At 44.5% G+C, this 20116-nt stretch overlaps 1 protein-coding gene across 1 annotated transcript; it reads left to right on the forward strand.

The window, feature by feature from the left end:
• The first annotated feature begins 4450 nt into the window (after nt 1-4450).
• Nucleotides 4451-8459, forward strand: LOC115385318 (GTPase IMAP family member 4-like). Its single transcript, XM_030087298.1, has 2 exons — nt 4451-4530; nt 6964-8459. The coding sequence occupies exons 1-2, from the start codon at nt 4524-4526 to the stop codon at nt 7917-7919; spliced, it is 963 nt and encodes a 320-aa protein (XP_029943158.1). The 5' UTR covers nt 4451-4523; the 3' UTR covers nt 7920-8459.
• Nucleotides 8460-20116: the final 11657 nt, after the last annotated feature.

Here is a 20116-nt window from a genome sequence, read left to right on the forward strand (position 1 = left end):
AGGCGAGCTCCGGCGATTGAGAAGCGGGGTGGCGCTATGAGAAAGCCGACCACCAACCCCCGCTGAGGCCGGTACACACTGGTGGAGAGCTGCGGTCAGGCCGAGGAGCTGCACTGGTCCTGCTGCGTCGACACTGCAGAGAGAAGCGTCTTCCTGGGGACCCAGGATTGCAAGCGTTGGTCAAGCCGAAAAAGACGCTGTACAAGAGAAACTGATGACTCCGCCCACTTCGAGAAGCAGTCGTCAACTACGTCCGTTGAGCGAGAGGCCGACTCCGCTCCTGCAGAGCGGGCACCAATCACCGAGCGGGAGCAGAGCCCCGCCCCCTTCAAAAAGCTGAGAGACAGCGCCTCGCCGAGGCCACCCCCCCCTGGTGGCCGCCCCACGTCAGAGGTAGGGCTGGGTTAAACGATTATTTTTGTAATCGATTAATCTAGGAAATAGTTCATTGATGCATCGATTAATCTAACGATTCATTTTTAAATCCGTTGCGGAGCTCCTCTCCGCCTTCGTGGTTATGCGGCGGGTCCCCGCGCGCTCCGCGGCCGCGCCTTCGCCCAGGAGCAGAGATCCGGAGCTCTCCCGTCAGCCTCTGTGGGGCAGCTCCACTCGGCCCCTGGAAGCCGCGGCCTGCTTCACGTGCCTCCGTGGAGCAAGCCACGGCGCGACAGCTCCGGATCTCCGCTCCCGGGCGGAGACGCGCTCCATGCCGGCCGCGGAGACGCGCTCCGTGCCGGCCGCGGAGCGCGCGGGTACCTGCCGCATAACCACGGAGGCGCGTGAAGCAGGCCTCGGCTGCAGGAGCTCTCCCGTCGCCGCCGTGGAGCAGCTCCAGGCCGTTTACCCAATCGGCCCCAACTCGGCCCCTGGAAGTCAGGCACCAAGGCGCCGTGACAGCCGAGGCTGAATCAAAGTGCTTCTCTGCTGGGGAGAGGAGCTCAAACGTTCCCATCCGAGCTAATTGTGGCTAAGTTAGCGAAAACTGTCAGCTGACTCACCTGAAGACGGTAGACGAGCTGACTTTATGATAACACTGGCGATGGATGAAAAAATATAGCGCAAAAGAGCGATTTTGCAGAGATCATGTCCTGCACTGAAGTTCCCCTGCCGTGGCCCCCGCTAAGTGTGGCTAAATCGGTTGGATCTAAATAATTGCTGTCACTCGATGCAGCCGCCATTTTTTTTTATTCTGAAACGACGCATCGACGTGCAGTTTTTGCGTCGACGTATTTTTTGTGTCGATGTAATCGATGACGTCGACGCGTCGTCCCAGCCCTAGTCAGAGGCCTTGCCACTGCCATCGTGCAGCCTCTCCGCTGGGACCGCCGAAGCGGTCAACGAACTGGGGCGGCGTCGAGACATCTTTGCGGCCTGCGGCAAAGACTGTCGGCGGGCCTCCCGGGTCCTGCACGCGGCCCATGTTTCGGTGGGGGCCGGACGCTGCGAGGTGCCGCAGCATGGCGATGGATGAGAAAATACAGCCGAAATGAGCGACCTGTCCGGGGGCGGCCAAAGGCTGGATTCTCTTCCGGGGGGAGTGGTGTTCCTCTTCATGACGTCAGAAAGAGGAAGATTTCAGAACCGCGTGTTTGAGTGTATATTTTCTTAAAAGTGGATCGCACAATTGAGGGAGGTGACTGAATTTTTCACTTCTGGGGGATCATACAGAGGCTCTGGGAGGCAATATGACTGTAAAGACACCTTTTTAAAGTGAATTTTGCATAATATGACTCCTTTAATGTGCACTGATGTAGCATTGCATTATGTAACAATGCCACATCTGTCAGGTGTTGAAGTAAATTCTTACATATTGCAACATGTAGCCTATAAGTTACTGTTGTTCTTTGGGCTGTGATCACATCAGAAATCTAAATTCAACTCTGGGAGTGGAGAATGAGAGGCTGAACGCAGACTGATTGAAGCGGAATCCTTTTGTTTTATTGTTTTATTATAAATGTGCAAATAGACAAAAAATTACAATAACAACAAACAAGGAATACAAAATATGAATGGATAATCGTAGAAAACAAAGGACCATTCATATGGAAAATAATCTATATACACTCATGTCCAGTATTGAATGTTGCAGTGCATCATCATCTGCCAGCAATCACACAAATAGAAATCCTTCATTTGGGTGGAAAGCTCAATGGTTTATCAGGTCCCACTTAAAGGGTATTGCAGCCTCAGTCACAAAGCGAAGACGTGATGTTCCTCACAGATGTTTATTGGCTTGATCACCACACCAAACACCAAACACCGTAGAACTAATCACAAAACATAAACCACAAAACATAACGTGATTAACCCAAATACCAGCATATAAACGTATTTACAATAACACATAACTGCAGACAGAGTGATCGATTTAATGATTGCTTGATTTATAACAAACTTGTTTCAGCAAATGTATGAACATGAATACACACATCTGATTCAAAATAAATATTACTCTTAAAATTAAACAGAACTTGTTATATAATGCACAGAAGCGTATTTATAGACAAATATAATTAGTTTAAGAGCAGAAACTCGCTCCGTTTAACAAAAAAAAAAAATCAGTCCGTGACGTACTTCCGGGTCAGAGTTCAGAGTCCATAGCAACAGCCTAACAACCAGCGGGGCGGCATTTTAGAAGACAAAATAGACAGATTGCACATTTAAACAAAAAAACTACAGATCGCATCCATAAACCGAGTGGAAAATATGAAGATAAAACTGTACTTTTATTGCTAGAGAGGCATTGTGTAAATTATAATTTAGAGACTTCTCCGTTCGATAGTCATTTTTTTTTAAATGTTTCATATTGTGGCTTCTGATCTGTTCCAGAAACTATTTTAGTGATTTTGTTATGTTTTGAAAGTCTACCTGAAGTCATTATTCAATGCAGAGAATTGTATTTGTGCTCAAACTTCTCGGAGCAACGCCCTCTGTTAAATTAAAAAAAAAAAAACACTCCTTCAGTCCGTGATTCTCCGTGATAATATTTGCATGACCAATAGGAAATACTTGATTTTGAAATATAGATCTTGGTCATAACTTGGATTATGAATTAATATTTGGATCATAAATGAGCAATGCGGTCGTTTCATATTGGGACTTGTCGTAAGGTGGAAGTAACGGAGCATGCAGACCGCTGTAAGGGGAAATACACGTTTATTCTATCAGAAATAAACAACAGTGAAGAACGATAATGTTTTAATCACTTTCAGATGACCGCAGAACGGCGACTTGGTTTCCATGGTGATCCAGACCCGCAGTGCAGCGTCGGAGAAGCTCCAGCTGTCTTCTCTGGTGGCAGATCTTGTTGGAGCTGCTCTTAAAAAACAACAACCCCAAAACAGGTATGTTAGAAATACATCAGGAAGTAATTATTAGCTCCAAAACAGCCCTTGTCACTACACAATGTGAGAGCTAGGTGTACCTGCATATAATTAACGGCAAGAATAAGTTGAAAAAGACTGCATGGAACCTTCAAACATCACTAAAAAAGAGTAAATAAACATAATGTCTTTTCAGAAGAGCGAAATGCATCCCAGATGAATATATAGGCTCATTTTTACCCACCAACATGATGAAGAAAAAGCAGGAAAAAAAATCCGTTTAAGACCAAGGGTAATGAAAAAATAAAAAAAGATATGTTGAAGACGAACATAACGACAGACTAGGTTCGTCTGAAACGTATTTGAGAATGCAGTTTAGTTTTCTCAGAATGTAATTTTGTGGAGACAGGGTTGCAGTGCCATGCCTTGTCTCCTCTGTTCTGTGCAACTTAAAGCGATACTTCAACATTTTGGCAAATTGGCCCATTTAGGGCAATTCCCTAGTCATTTAGAACAGCCTACTTACTTTTTTGTGAGGGCAAGCTGTTGTTTATTCAGAGGTGAGTCTGAGGAGAGCTTCACTGCGGACATAATGGAAGTAGACGGTACATTTGCTTCCCTCGTCAAACTCATCAAATACACAATCCAACAACCCCAAAACACTTTAGTGGACACGTAATAATCTGCACATTCACTACACTGTGAAATATTTATACAAAATTACGAGATTGAGTGGTTTTTGCGAAGATTGCTAAAACGGAACTACTTACTAAACATGGCGTCTGGGCGTAGTGATTTCAAAAGAAGAAGTAGTTTCCAGTATTTGCTTCAATGTCGTAACGCTACAATAATATTTGTAGGTGTTTCACAGCGTAGTGAATGTGCAGATTATAACGTGTCCACCCATCTTTGATCAAACGTGGTTCTGTGATCGATGTGGAAGTGATTACCACAATATTGATCTTAGCTGTTGCATGTTTGTGATAAAATAACATATTTGAGAATCCAGTTTAGTTGTCTCTGAATGTGATTTTGTGGAGACAGGGTTGGTTTATCAACGTGTGTTTGTTTTATCAGACTGCAAGAAGAAGATTTAAAAGAAGGAACTCACTCAGAACAAGAGGGCGAGTTAGAAAGCTCACAATCAAGTCATCTTCTCAACCTGCATTCATATTTGCACCGATTCCTCTTTGGGACAGAATGGCAGGTAGGAAAATGGACATGCTGATTTCTTGTATTTTTTTTTTTTTTTTTTAATGTGTACAGTTGTTGCGCCACATTAAGTAGTCATGGTGCAATATGTAATAATGCAATAAATTTTCACCTCATTATTTTACAATGCCACATTTTGTAAAAATCTGCATTTTGTTATAAACATTGCCACATTTTATTGTGACTGGTTACATATTGCAATATTGCAATGGAATCCAGCAGTATATTATTCCATATGATTCATTGTTATGTCCTCAGAGTTTGTGAAGAGAGCTTCTGAGTGGAAGCTTCCTGGTTCTTATAGTGCGTTCACACCGGACGCGAATTCGCGCGTCGAATTAGCGCGGCGCGATTCGCCCCTGGTTGGCTGCGTGTGCACTTTGTGACCCAACAGCTGCTGCCCCTGAATTCGCGTCTCTGTTGCCGGCGGTCTGCTTTATTTGCTTGATAAAGCCCGACAACGTCGTCCTCGCGAGTCCAGGCGACGTGTCTGGATTCATAATATTTTGCAGAGGCGTTCAGAGTATGGTGAGCTGCGCCAGGATGAAGGACAGTTTCAACGGTACTTCCGTCTCTCCCGGGCCCAGTTTGACGAGCTGCTGTCCCGCATTGGGGACTCACTGTTTAACTAACAGTAAACACTGTTTCACCACAATCTCTTTACTCAGTTTACCCAGGGACCCGACCTCGTCACTAATCTTCCTCCAAGCAAGCTCCTTTTTATTCCTGTCCCGATAAAAATACGACGAAGGAAGTTCAGGGCGAGCGCAGACCGCTGTGATCAGTTTCTCATCCATTTCTGGTGTTTCCCGGGGGCTCCGGTACGTCATAAACGATGTCATACAGAGCGGCTCTGTGATTGGTTCGCCACTCGCGAATTCAAAAGTTCAACATTCCCAACTTTCAGCGGAGCGAGTAGAGCGGTCCGCACGAGTAGAGCGGCGGAGCGGCTGCCGCTCAATTCGCTGGATTCTCGCTGTGTGACCGCTCACCACTTCCTGGCTACGCAAAAACCATATATTTTCTATGTAAATCGGCCGCCCTCGCTGCACTATTCGCGTCGGGTGTGATCGCACCATAACAGTTTGAACAACAAGAGATTCTGTTGAAGAAGTGAAGTAATTTCTTGTCCAGGCCGTCATCACCACTATGCACATGACAAATAGATTAATTTCTTCTTCTTCTTCATGATGAGAAGTGTAAAGCAGACCATCATGCTTCATCACATTAATTCCAGGGAGTCCACACAAGCAGCACATTTCAGAAAACAGGAAAATATGTGGAAGTCAGCAAATATATGTCAGTTAGTCAAACATGTGTTCAGAAAATCAAGCATATTTGAGAATTAGTAGTTACTAAATGTAACTCCAGTTCTACGAGTGTGTGCGTGCCCACCTATGGGCTTCGCCATTGGTCCTCCCCTCTGGCGCCAGCCAATAACTGAGACAAATCCAAAACCGACGCGCCAATCCCCTACGCGCGCTGGCACGCTGCCACGCCTCTCACCAAGGAGATATAATCCGCACGTGCTCGCTCCACTTCCTTCTTCTGAACAGCCAGTAGAAAAAAAGGCAGGGCAGCTGGGCCTGCAGGTAGGTGGGCACGCACACACTCGTAGAACTGGAGTTGCGTTTACTAACTACTAATTCTACTTCGTGTGGTGCTTAGCCTACCTACGGGCTTCGCTATTGGCACTCACCAAGGCGGAGGCCATAGGGATAAATGTACTCCCAGCTGGCATGCTGACAGGATTGGAAGGAAAAGGAAAAAGGAAGTAGACAGGCCATACGCCCAGTACAGCCACAACAACCTCCAAGAACATTAGGGCAGGAAGCCTCGCACCGAGGTGCCGCCCACAGAGGTACAAATTGACGTACTGTTTTCTTTAATTATTTTTTTATGTGTGCAGAGCACATGATGAGGTTTCGAGGAACTTTGAGAAACTATGTTGAATAATTTGTTTGAAATCCAGCAGCATATAATTACATATGATTCATTGTTATGTCCTCAGAGGTTGTGAAGAGAGCTTGTGAGTAGAAGCTTCTTGGTTCTAACATTTTTAAACATCAAAAGATTCTGTTGAAGAAGTGAAAGTCAATTTTTATCCCAGCTGTCATCAACTCCACTGTACACAAATAAGTTAATTTCATGTTGTTGTTGTTCTTCTTCATGATGAGAACCCTAAAGAAGACCACCATTCTGTGTCATATTATCCCATGGAGTCTCCACAAGTAGTATGTTTTAGAAAACAGGGAAATGTGTGAAAGTTGTCAAAAATATGTAAATTATTCAACAGTCAGTTCAGGTAATGAACAAAAAATTAGGAACTCTGTGCTGCTGTGAGATTTCTGATTGAAAACATGTTTTGTAATAAAACAAGTATCCATATGTTCATTAATACTGATGTCACTTTGTTGTTTTCTTCTAGAAAAACCACTGAGAGTCGTCCTGCTGGGAAAAACTGGAGCAGGAAAAAACAAGTTTGGCAATGTCTTGATTGGAGAAGAGATATTTGAGGTGGATCGTTCTCCAGACTCTGGTACAAGTCAATGTAAGGCAGTCACTGGAGTGAATGGTCAGATCACAGTGATTGATGCTCCTGGTTTCTTTGACAACATAACAAATGCAGAGAGACAACGATATGAAACAATAAAGACGACCACAGAGTGCTCACCTGGACCTCATGCTTTGCTCGTTTTCCTCAAAGTGGAGAAATACACTGAGCATGAGAAGCAGGTTATGATAAAAATAAAAAAGCTTTTTTCTGAAGATGCTTTTGAATATGCTGTACTGGTCTTCACTCATGGTGACCAGCTTGCTGAGGGCAGGAAAATCAAAGAGTTTGTCAGTGAAAACAAAGATCTGAAAGAGCTTTCAGATAAATGTGGTGGCCGCTGTCATGTTGTTGATAATAAATACTGGAACAACAACCAGCAAGATCCTTATAGAGACAACCAGTTCCAGATCAGACAGCTGCTCAGCACGATCAATGGACTGGTGCAGCAACATGGAGGAGGCTGCTACACCAATAAGATGCTGCAAGAAGTGGAAAGAAAAATCCAGGAAGAGACGACGCGAACCGGATCCAGAGAGGAGGCAAAGAAAAATGTCACCGACTTTTTCTTCAAGAAATTAGCTGATATTGACCCAGGCGAGTTACTGGGGGCTTTACTTGGCTCACTAGAAGATGTTAAAAAGGTTCATTCAGCAGTTTTTGGTCTCCCTGGTGTTGCTACATGGACAGCTGTTGGAGCTGCAGCAGGAGCAGTAATTGGAGCAATTGGAGGTCCTGTTGGGGCTGCTGCTGGAGCTGCTGCAGGGGCTGTTGGAGGGACTTTGGGAGGTTTAATGGCTGGGTTGTGGGGGAAACCAAAGACTGAATAAATTGGAGATATTAGATAGAGACAAAAACAAACAAACATTCAGGTCATCTTTATTCACAGACACACGATGGAATAATATTCTTGACAATATAGAGAACTCACTCTGTAAATCAGGAATTAACTGAACATGTTCCAAAACCTTCTGTCAATGTCTATTGTTGAACATTATTTCAGTCAATTACTGTTGTTTATCTTAAATATCGACACTGTTTTGTTCTGACAGATTTTATCAAATGATATTTTGTTTGAAATCAGTTTTGAGTTTTCTCCTTTTTCATAGAAACTGCTTTGTAAATGTAACAAAAGATTGTTTTCATTCACTTTGTGTATCGATTGTGTGTACTTGAGTTTATCTACAAATCTCTTGATTTCATTTTCTAGTTTTCTGAAATTGTAAATACAAAGTCTCTGAATGAATTAAAAGATGGAAACAACGTTGACATTTAACATGATCTGAGGAATAGTTTCATTTTATTTTCTTCTTATTGTACCATGATGATGTTATTTTCACACATGCATAAAAAACATTGTAACATTGTGATCTGTTGTTTCTCATTTAAAATGTAAAGTGTCCAGCTCTACATCCAAGCCTTTTCAAAATAAAATCAATAAATCAGCTGAAATCATTTGTATGTTTCTGGATTATGTTATTTTCAACAGTTATATTAACCATGTCAGATGAAGCAAAGTGACTTTATAATCAAACTAACTGACACTGTTTGCATTTCCACAAATGCCTCAGTTGTTCTCCTCTATTCGTCACTGAAAATTCACCAATCAGTCGTCACATCCTAACTTTCAACCACTTTAGCCAGCTCCTTCTCTGAATTTAACCCATGAATTGTGTTGCATTGCATTTGTGGTGAAACCTGTTTAAAAGTCGAGTGTCTAGAGAAAAGCTCCACACCCTGTTATGACACATTAATTGTTCTGTTCAAGTCAGTAATGCAACCAGTTGAAGCTGAATGAAATGAAAGCTGCAAGCCACACTGACACCAGCGACCAGGAAACACAGAAGGGATTTTCTTTCAGTTTCAACAACTGAAATCTGTTTTTGACAACGTGCACGGTCAGTTCTATCTATTCTATTCTATTCTATTCTATTCTATTCTATTCTATTCTATTCCAACGCTGCACTGATGTTGAAAAAGAAAGATAAAGATGCTAAAGTGTCAGTTGGGAAACTCTAAATGGGGCCTTAGTTATTACAGCAGCTCCACATTACACCATCACATTAAGTTGTTTGCAGAAAAGTTTCAGAAAAAAACATACAGCAAAACAAATCAATGTGTTTTTTTTTTTTTTTTTTTCTTTTAACGTAAAGCGATGGCTTCAAGGAGGATTGTCCTGCTGGGAAAAACGGGCGCTGGGAAAAGCAGCGTGGCTAACACCACTTTGGGGGAAGAATGCTTCACTCCGAGCCACTTTTCCACCTCTGGGACAAAACAATGTCAAGAAGAAACCAAATGTGTGGACGGCAGAAGCATCACTCTGATAGAAACCCCTGGTTTCTTTGGGACTGAAAGCTCCGAGGACCAGATGAAGGCCGCCGTGATCAGCTGTATCACACAGTGTGCTCCTGTCCTCATGTGTTTCTCATTTTGCTGAAGGTGGAGAGATTCACCAAGCAGGAGGAAGAGCTCATCAGAGACATCTGCCAACACTTCTCTGAAGAGGCTCTGCAGTACTCTTCAGTCGTCTTCACTCATGGCGACCAGCTCCCAGAGGGGGAGGAGATTGATGACTTTGTAAAAATGTGGCTCTGAACAACCTGGTGATGGAATGCAGAGGCCGGTGTCACGTTGTGGACAATAAATACTGGAAAAGAGGGGAAGAGGGCAACTACAGGAGCAACCAGTTCCAAGTGGCAGAGATACTCAAGACCATAGATCAGATTTTTGAGGCAAACAACAGAGGGTGCTACACCAATGAGATGCTGCAAAATGTGCACAGAGAAATCCAGAAAGAAGAAATAATGATCATGAGTTCATCAGTCAGTTTGTCACAGGAAGAGATTCGAGGCAGGGCTGAAGAGACGGTGTCTGACAGGTTGCTGATCCTGTTTGCAGGTATTGGAGCAGGTATGTTGACTGGAGCACTCCTGGGTGTGCTCGATCTGCTCACAGCTGATTCAGAACAGCTTCCAGCTCTGACCTCGACAGCCAGAGGACGACAGTCAATGGCCATGGCTGCTGCGCAGGGATTGGTGAGAGGAGTCAGGCCAGGATATGAAGCAGCCGAGGAAGCTGAAAGCCCAGGGGAGGCCATGCTGAAAACCATTGAGATGCTCCGGAAACAGCCTCCCTCAGATTCAAGACGACAGATTACAAATGAGCAAGAAAAAACAGAGGATAAACAATAGAGAGAAATAGAAATAAAGATTCTTTTTTGGTGTTTACCTGATCAAGACCCTGAAACTAGGTGAACACTTTCTCCAGAACAGACAGAACCGCAGGTCAAGACCAGACTGGCCTTTTCAGCATCCCTCTCTGCTGCTTCATGAATGTAACACATGACTTCACTTTTCTCTTCTGAACTGTGCTTGTGGCCTTCAGCAGTTTTCACTGTGTTCAGTCACAGCTCACAGCTTCAAACTGAATATAGAAATATTGATGTAGAAGCTCAAACTGTACTGACTCTGTGGAGTAAATCACAGTAATTAAGGATCAGAGTTTGAATTGATGTTAGATGGAAATAACTTGCAGAGAAATACATGAATTTGACTGATGCAGATCAAGACGTTTCAGAATCATTTAACATGCTGAGCAGAGCTGAGTTTGGTTTGGCTCACAGAACACCACAGCTGTCCAGATGTGAATCACACATCATTGATCAATAGTAGGAGCTCAAAGCCTCGATTGAGAATAATGTCTGAAGGACAATGAAATTCTCTGATCTCTGAAAATCATTACAGAGAAGCCAAACGGTGGCAGATAACCACATTTATGTCAGGATTATGTTCAGGCAGGCAGCGGGCAGTCTCAGTCTCCCTGGGTCCATCTGATGGCTGATTGCCTTCACCTGGGGACTGCCACTCCGCCTGCCTATATAAACCTCTCCCTGCGACCTGCTCTGTGCCAGATTGTTATCTTCTCTAGGCCCCTGTGCTGCTGCAGAAGGGCCTTCCTGCTCCATCAAGCTCTGTGAAGGATATTTTCTCGCTTTGACCTCACCTCGAGCCAACCTGCTTTGCTGCTGCCAGGCTGCAGCTCTCTTGGATCTCCTGTACTAAATAAACCTGTGCAAACGTCGTCCCTGGTTCTGGTCCCTCTGCATCTGGGTCTAACAGCACACCGTTCATGACAATTTACCAAAATCTGTCAAGGTGAAAATCTTCTGCTCATCTCCATGGTGCCGCTCCAGCTGAGGCTTCCCCTCCAATCATCCCTCAATCCCACAGAGCCTTTTAAGATCCCAAAACCAAGGTGCACAATAATGACCTACGACTTCTGGCTTTTACTGTGTGAGTTTATTACAGCAAGATGCTGTTTCCCTGACACAGAATTCTGGTCTTTGAGTCCCTGATCTACTTGAAAGTAGCATCCAGCGTGTGTGTGTGGGTGTGTATGTGTGAATATGTATATATGTTTTTGTATGTGTGGGTATTTATGTAGGTGTATGTGAGTGTGTGGGTGTGTATCTGGATATGTATGTGTATGTGTGTGACTATGTATGTGTAAGTGTGTATGTGTGTGTGGGTATGTATCTGTGAGCGGGGTATGTATGTGTGTGTGGGTGTGTATCTGTAAGTATGTATGTATGTCTGTACGTGTGGGTGTATATGTGTGGGCGATTGGAGCTATGTATGAGAGAGTGCGGTGTCCTGTGGGGGGTGGCCCCGGTGGGCCTGGGGGCGGTGGGCCCTGGGTCTGGGTCCTTCTGCTGCCCCCTGTCTGTCCTCACCTTCACTCCTCCTGATGCATGATGGGTGTGTGCTTCTTGGGTCGGTGGCTCTCTGGCCATGGTCGCTGTCCGCCCTGGTCCTGGGGGGGGGTTGTGGCACTCCTGGCCCTGTCCTTCATCGGGGGGCTCCTGGGTGACGGGGGTGCTGCGGCATCCCCGGACCCCCCTCTCCCCCCGCTCTCATGCACACACACGTAGGGCTTTGGGAGGCGGGCTTATCAAGTTGGGTGTGGTGGAGGGGGCCATCTAAGTGGCCCCAATCACTGCACACTTCAGTGGCTCGCCTCTCAGTCTTAATTGCACTTAGTCATCTAACACGACCAAATACATACAAACACACACGTCGGGGGGTCTTGGCGCGCTGTGTCGGGGGTGGGGCTGTTCAGGTAGATGAGACTGCTCGTTTGGCCTCACTCGCGGCACGGTGTGGTTACTGCCCCTCAAATTTTAATTGCAAACAACATATACTCCATCAACACTCACGAGACGGAGGGGGGGGGGGGGGGGGAGGGCAATGGGGTCTTCTGCGCCCCCGTTTCCGTATTCCTTCTGGTGGGGGGTGGGGCAGGGGGGGGGCTGTTGTTTTCCCCACAGGCCTGGGGTTTGGAGCGGCTGTGGTTTGGGGGGCTGCTGGCTCTGGGGGGTGCATATCTGTCTGCGGCGGTGGGGTTGGGGGGTGGGGGCGGCAGTTGTGGGTGGCGGGGGGTCCTGGATGTGGGGTTCGGTGTTCCCTTGCCTTCCGGGGGTGTCTCCCACAGGATGTGACAGTTGGATGACGCGGGAATGTGAGTGTGTTTGGGGTAGGATGGACTGTGTGTGTGTGTGTGTGTGTGTGTGTGTGTGTGTGTGTGTGTGTGTGTGTGTGCTTGTTAGCGTGTGCGTGAGAGTGTTGGAATGTGAGTGTGTGTGTGTGTGCGTTTGGTTTAGGGATGAGTGGTTGTGTGTGTGCGTGTGTGCATGTGTGTGTGTCAGTATGAGTGAGTGGGTATGAGTGTTGGGTTGGGGCCGGGGGGAGTGAGGCGGGAGAGGACAGGGGGTGGGAGGGGTGGGCCGGGCGGTGGACGGGGGGGGTGGGTTCCGGGTGGGGGTCGTGGGGTGGGGGGGTGGGGGGATATGCCCTGGATCTTGGGGTGCGTGACCGGAGCGCTGGGGGGTGTATTGGCCTGGGTTGGGTAGCCGCCCGTGTGGGCCGGTTCTCCCGGGTGGGTCATGGCCCTCCGCCCGGGGTGGGGGGTTGGCTCCTGGGCTCTTGGGCCTTGGGCTCTCGGCCCTGCCCGCCCCGGGCGTCCGGCGCCCGGGGTGGACCGGCTCCTGCCGGTCGTGGCTCCGCGGGGCCCGGGCCCCGGGGCTGCCGGGGTCCCCGGCCGGGGCTTCCCTCTGCCCCGTTTCTGGACTGGAGCGTGGGCGTCTGCCTGGGGGGGCGGCTTGGATCCGGGCTCTGTGATGACCGCCTGCTGTCTGGGCTCTGAGGGCCTCTCTGGCCTGCTTCTGGCCTTCTCAGAGGTCAGAGGTCATATATGCATGATCACTATCACCATCACTGTCACCATCATATTCACATGATCACGTTGATCTTTAATCACTCTTCACACACTCGGTTACCTTGTCTTCTTGTGCTGGTTAGACTAATGGTGATCTGTAGCAGACCTCTCTTGATGCATGCCCCGAGTTTACTACTAGTTACGACTAGCTATTCACCTTATTCAGCCCCGCCCATTTTCCAAGGGGCGGGACTTCCTGTTTTGAGTAGCACTTCCGGTAACACGCTACTGGCGGTGTTTACAGCTGAGAAAATGATGTAGGAAGAAACGAAAACCTCTTTAAAAATCACAAATGGATCAAGTCTGCCTCATCCGCGACTTATTACAGAGTTGGGGGATGACATGAGAAAAGTGGCCACAGGTCATGTTTATGGCGATATTTTCAACTATTTCGTGTCGTTTCTTGATGCAGCTGGCTCGGCTATGAGGCTATAAGAGCATTGAAGCCTATCAATATTTGCACACACAGCGGTAAAGTCGGCGCTGTTTCGTCACATCAACAACGGGAATATACATACATTTTTTGTTTTGTCAGGTAGAGATGATTTTCTTTCATGGCTCCTCCTCCCAAAGTTTTGGATATAAGCCGTTTCAGCTGATGTTATGATTAAGAGTGAGTGTGTTCTCCACAGTTAATAATAAATACTTCCATAGATTGGATTAATTTAATCAGTTGTTTCAGTCCCTTTTACAAATGGAAGGTACTTGGGCTTGAAATTGTTTATAGTTTAATGAAATTTGATTAAAAAAAAATAGTACTTCAAATGAAGGCCTTTTTATGAGTCTGCTTCTTTTTCTGAAATTTAAAACTAAGCTATTGATTTAAATGTGCTCTATTCCTTGTTGTCAATTGTTTCCTGTCATAATGTAGTGTTTTAATGAATGATTGAAAGATCACAAAACAGTCAGAAAGCAGTGATTTTACTGAATTGACAATTCTTGAACAGTCCATTAGATGGTGCAGTTTAAATATCAAAGGTCATATACAGCATGACAGAATAAACATTTTGTTAACAAAAGTTCTACATGACAAATAAAATTAATTTTCCTTATTTTACAATCCACACAATGTAAAATGGAATGTCTTGTAAAGTGTGTTTGAGTTGATGAGTTACTGCTAAATAAAGAAAGTGTGGCTGAACACAATCCACAATCTAAATCTGGTGTGCCACATTATTATGCTGCTGTGTTGGGCGAGTTACTTCAAAATTGTAATGTGTCATATTTTTCGTAGGTATTCCATAACAATTTTATTCATTTGTATTACATACTACTGCCTGAAACATTTAACTGAATTATACCACTTTTGCATAGCTGATAAAAGTATTGGTTTATTTTTTTACTTTAAGTAGAAGGAAAACAAAAAAACATGTGACAGTTCATGAGTACGGAGCCCCGGACATGACATGGTAAAAAAAAAATTTAATTGTGGCCACGAATTACTAATTTGTTCCCTCGAATTAATAAATCGTGCGCACGAATTACTAATTCGTTCCCTCGAAATAATTAAATCGTGCGCACGAATTACTAATTCGTTCCCACGAATTACTAATTCGTTCCCACGAATTAGTTATATCATTCATATACTGAACAGTTCAGTAAAGTTGGCAGCATATTGACAGATACGGACTTTCAGTCTCAATAACTCTTTAACAAAATGTCAGTAATATACAAAGGGGGCCTGCATCCCATCGTTGTGAGGTGGACGATATGCTCCAAGTTCATTTTTATTAAAAATGTCTGTCTATCAAGCAGCAGAAACAATATTGATTTCAATCAGCACCGGTAGTGCTGCGGGCTTCAGGGACCGTCTACAATTTACAAGACGCAGCAACAGTGAAGACAAATAGCTAAAAAAAAAACCAACAAAAAACCCAACAACTAAAACAACAACAACAAAAAAACGTAATACCACCACTGGGATTTACTACAGTGTCACCATAATCGCTACAACCTTCATTTGTCTCCTATCAAATTTATTGGATATGGTGTTTGTCTTCACTGTTGCTGCGTCTTGTAAATTGTAGACGGTCCCTGAAGCCCGCAGCACTACCGGGTGCTGATTGAAATCAATATTGTTTCTGCTGCTTGATAGGCAGATATTTTTAATAAAAATGAGCTTATCGTCCACCTCACAACGATGGGATGCAGCGCCCTTTGTATGTTACTGACATTTTGTTAGAGAGTTATTGAGACTGAAAGTCCGTATCTGTCAATATGCTGCCAACTTTACTGAACTGTTCAGTATATTGTAATGACTCTTGAGTCAGTATTAGTTAAATGTGCTGTTGCACCATTTTTCCTGAGGGTGGCACTCTAGGATTAGAGAGGTGGCTGAAGCCAGCCTTTTGCTGTTGTTCATGGACTGTTGGAAAGAGTTAGTTTTTGAGAGATCTGCGTGGGTTACGGCCGTAACAGTAGCCCTGTGTTGCTGTTTGTTTTGCCTAAGTGCAATAAAAAGAGCCGTGTGGAACGACCTGGAGACGTCTGGTGCTTCGCAGATTGCAGAACGTTACAATATGAATGATATAACTAATTCGTGGGAACGAATTAGTAATTCGTGCGCACGATTTAATTATTTCGAGGGAACGAATTAGTAATTCGTGCGCACGATTTAATTATTTCGAGGGAACGAATTAGTAATTCGTGGGAACGAATTAGTAATTCGTGCGCACGATTTATTAATTCGTGGGAACGAATTAGTAATTCGTGGCCACAATTTAATTTTTTTTTTACCATGTCATGTCCGGGGCTCCGTACATGAGTACTATCACTGATCAGGTCATATAAAACTTTATCAATCATCCTGAAAATCTGAGCAGAAAAATTGCAGTGCCCAACATTCTAAGCAGAATGAAATTCAAATCAAGATTTGTGAAGGAAAAACACAAAAAGTGCATAAAATGATGAACTGCTCAGCTAAAAGAAACTCCAGTCATATAAAATGGGAGCAAAACCAGAGAAAAAATGAAAGAAAACCAAAGATTGCCGTCCAAATGGATCAAAAAAGAGGCAGAAAGAAAAAGACTGAAGCAACGATCAGCTCCAGGATCATCACAGACACTCTGGATTAACTTTTGATTCTGTGACAATTAGAAAAGCCTGTGTGAAGTTAAAGTAGGGGCGAGAAGAACCTGCAAAGTCCCACTGTTGAAAAACAGACGTTTGCAAAAGAGAATACAATTTATTTAAAAATACATCAACTGGACTATCGAGAAATCTAGGAACATATTCTGAACTAGTGAAATCAAAACTGTCCTTTTTGGGTCAAAAGGTTGTGGACAGTTTGTCAGACAATCCAAACACAGAATTCAAACCACAGTCACTCCGAAGACAGTGAAGCAGGTGGTGCAGCATCATGATAGTAAAATAAAATGCTACAGCTCAAACATGGCAATCTTTCTCCAGAGGGAGACCAGTGTAGACGAGGCAGAGATGGTCAGAGCGTCAGAGTGTTGGATGCAGCTCGGATGGTGTTTAACACTGTCGCTGGATGACCCTGGAATGGCTGGTAGAGAACAGGACTTCCAGCACGGTCCTGGTCTGACAGAAGAGGCAGGAGGCAGCAGGTCCAGCTCGCCATCTGGCTGCAGGACTTTCACTCCCAGCACTGGTTGATGCATCTGAGGAAAAAGAATGACGGGTTTATTTCAGGTATGATGTTACAAAAGCATCGTATCAGACAAGTCCCCAAATAATATGAAATATTTTTTTCCCCCCACTTAAATATTTTGCAAACATTCTGTCAATGATCACGTGTTTCCTACCTGCTGGGATGGAAGCAACATATGTAGATGTAAAAGGTGTGTTAAAAGGTTGAGTGTATCTTCTAAAGTGATGTGTGGATGCTTCCACAAAACAGTATGTCTGTAATCCAGTTACTCTTGGGATGGACAATAGTGAAATTTTATGTCACAATAAAATTGCAGTTCAAGTTTTATCTTTTTACTTTAGTAAGATAACTTTCACTAAAAGCCAACAGAAGTCCACTTCATTTAATTTGAAAGAAATGAGGAAATATTAATATATTTTACTATAATTATTATCATTGTTGTTGGATGTGTCTTTTTTTTTTGGTGGTTTTTTTTAACATAGATCGGTCTCGTTATCCAACATGCAAACGGAGGTTGTTGTCATTTCTGAAACAGCTCCTGTGGTTTACTGTTATTAACCCTGTCACAAGCTAATGCTGATTCCTGGAGCTATAAAAAACTGATTCTGACCAAACCGCAGTCAGAACAACGTTTCAAAACAGAGAGAGGATCTTTTTACCTGACTGGCGGCAGAGCTGGGTCTTTAGAGGAAACGGAACTTTGGTAGAATCGCTGTGTGTTTACTTTATTCAATGTCTATGGTGTTTACATAGCGATGAGGAGCCCTGATGTTTTTGACAATTATCTACACAAACTAAGGATAACAATTAAGCTGTCATTTACAGTGTTTATCATCCCAACTCTCACAGCAACAGCTGCTATTTAACATATAATTAGTTACCTGCGTGTCTCTCCAGCTTCCGTCGTGGCTTCTTTAACTCAGTCATGTAGCCCGGCCGTTTCTCTGGAGAGGGATGAAGTGGTGAGGGATGAAGTGGTGAGGGATGCAGGTCCACAAAATGACAGGAGAAAACATCCGGACGCTTTGGTGGCTTTTTTAAATGGAGCGCCTTGAGCCAGCAGCGGAGGTCTTCTTCTTTAGACGAGGCGGGTGGAGTTTAAAAGCTGGTCCGCAGCATTCAGATCTAGACTTTCTGTGCTCCAAACAATACCGAGAGAGAGAAAGCTTCATCTTTCCCCAGTTGTTGTGGCTCCCACGGACAGCGCAATTGATGCCGAACATGTTAAAATCGCCAAAAACAACAGTTAAAAGTAGCGAAAGTAGCGAGAGGACTCAATGTTGTTGCAGCGCAAAGACGGCCAACCGGAAGTTGCTCTCAAAAATGGCGCCGCCCAGCAGCACTTCCTGAATAAGGTGAATATTCCAAAAAAAAAAAAAAAAAAAAAAAAAGGGTTTCTGGTGTCCTTGCATTTCCTTCCTCCCCTACACCTCCTTTTATTTTTGTGGCCTGGTCTGTTCACTAATATGGTTCGGGAAAAAAAAAAAAAAAGTATGTATGGTTCTGTAATTTCCTGTGTTGGTTGTCGGCTCTCTTTTGGTGTTGTCTAGATTGGGGGTTTGGGATTGTTCTAGGTTGCGTGTGGTGTGTCGACAACACTGTTTTGTATTGTGACTTTGAACATAGGTTGTGCCCCCCCCCCCTCCCTTCCGTTCTCCCTCTCTTTATCTTTCTCTCTTTCTGTCCCTGCTCTCTGAGCATTTCCGTCCCGGTCCTGTCCGGCAGCTATGCCGGATGCCAGCTTTAAATAAAGGCAGCAGCAGGAGGAGACTCAGTCTCGTCCTGCTGCTAACATTAAAATCTGTTCGGATAGTAAAAGGCTACAATCATACAATATTGCACGCCCCAGAATATATATTAAAGGGAAAATGTTCAAGCAACACTCTCTTCAACATGGGAGTGGACAAATATGCTTGCTTCATGTAAATACATATTTATTGTTGTTGCCACAATATCAAATACTGTCCAGAATAATCTCCACATAACCTCAAACATTCTGCATGCTGGACGGGCATTTTGACCTGTATGGAACATCATTTGGGAATAACCTGACCATGCAGTGTCCAACCAAATACATTTCCAGTTTTACAAATATTTTTCTACAAAAACTGATTGAGCTCACGCATCAGGAACAGACACTGAACCAGCAAGTCCTTTTGGTCAATAATATGTAGCCCTTGTTTACTCACAGAATTAATTGAGCGGGCTTTGGGTTCGTTTTCAGCGTACTCACGTACTTTCAAATATTTCAGCTTTACTTTCTCTCAAATGAATTGGATCTAAAATATAGGTTTAAAATTGGCACTAAATACTAATATTGACCCCACTAATCAATTAACAAGAAGTAACGTCAAACACAAGGTAAAGTGAACAATGAATAACAAATTTAATTAGAAAACTTGGAAAAATAATATAAAATAAATAAAACACTTAGTAGTTTAGTTCACAATAAGCACAGTAAACAGCTCCCCAAACAGATGAATCCCCCCCACTCCAGGCAGTTCAAATGCAAGGGCAAATACTGGCCTATAAACTAGTTCTAAGCCGGCACAAATAACCTACGATGCAGGCCTGTGACGATGCTCGTGGGCGTTGAGACCAAAAACCACGAAGAGGTCGCTTCACTCAGAGAGCTAAAACAAAATTAATTACAGTACCTTGTGAAAGCGTATCCAAAAGATTAGGCTGAGAAAGGGGCAAATCCAGGCTCACGAAACAGCACAGCACGATGATGATGACTCTCCAGGTCCTCCGTCAGGCACATCCGGGTTCAGGAAACAGCAGTCACAATGACAATGGTCCTCACGGTCCTCCGTCTCGTTGTCTAGCCGGCAACGATCCTCCACAAACTCCCTGGTCCCACCAAGTCGGCGAAAACGGCAGCTCACGGTCTCTTTAGATTAGCTTAGCTGTGTTAGTAAGCCTCCGTGCTAACTAGCATGTCCTAAAGCAGCCAAACACCGTCCTGCAGCTTCGTGCTGAAACTACACGGGGTTCTTCCACCTTAGTCCATCAGTCTCAAAAGCGGCCTTGTCCAGCCTTAGCAAAAGCCCACTTCATCCCACAATTGTCCAAAAAGTAAGCTAGCACATCCACCGCACTGCAGCTGTCCCTTCTGCAGGCTGAACGGGACTCTTCCTG

Source organism: Salarias fasciatus, unplaced genomic scaffold, assembly GCF_902148845.1.
Source record: "Salarias fasciatus unplaced genomic scaffold, fSalaFa1.1, whole genome shotgun sequence".
NCBI classification, from domain to species: domain Eukaryota; kingdom Metazoa; phylum Chordata; class Actinopteri; order Blenniiformes; family Blenniidae; genus Salarias; species Salarias fasciatus.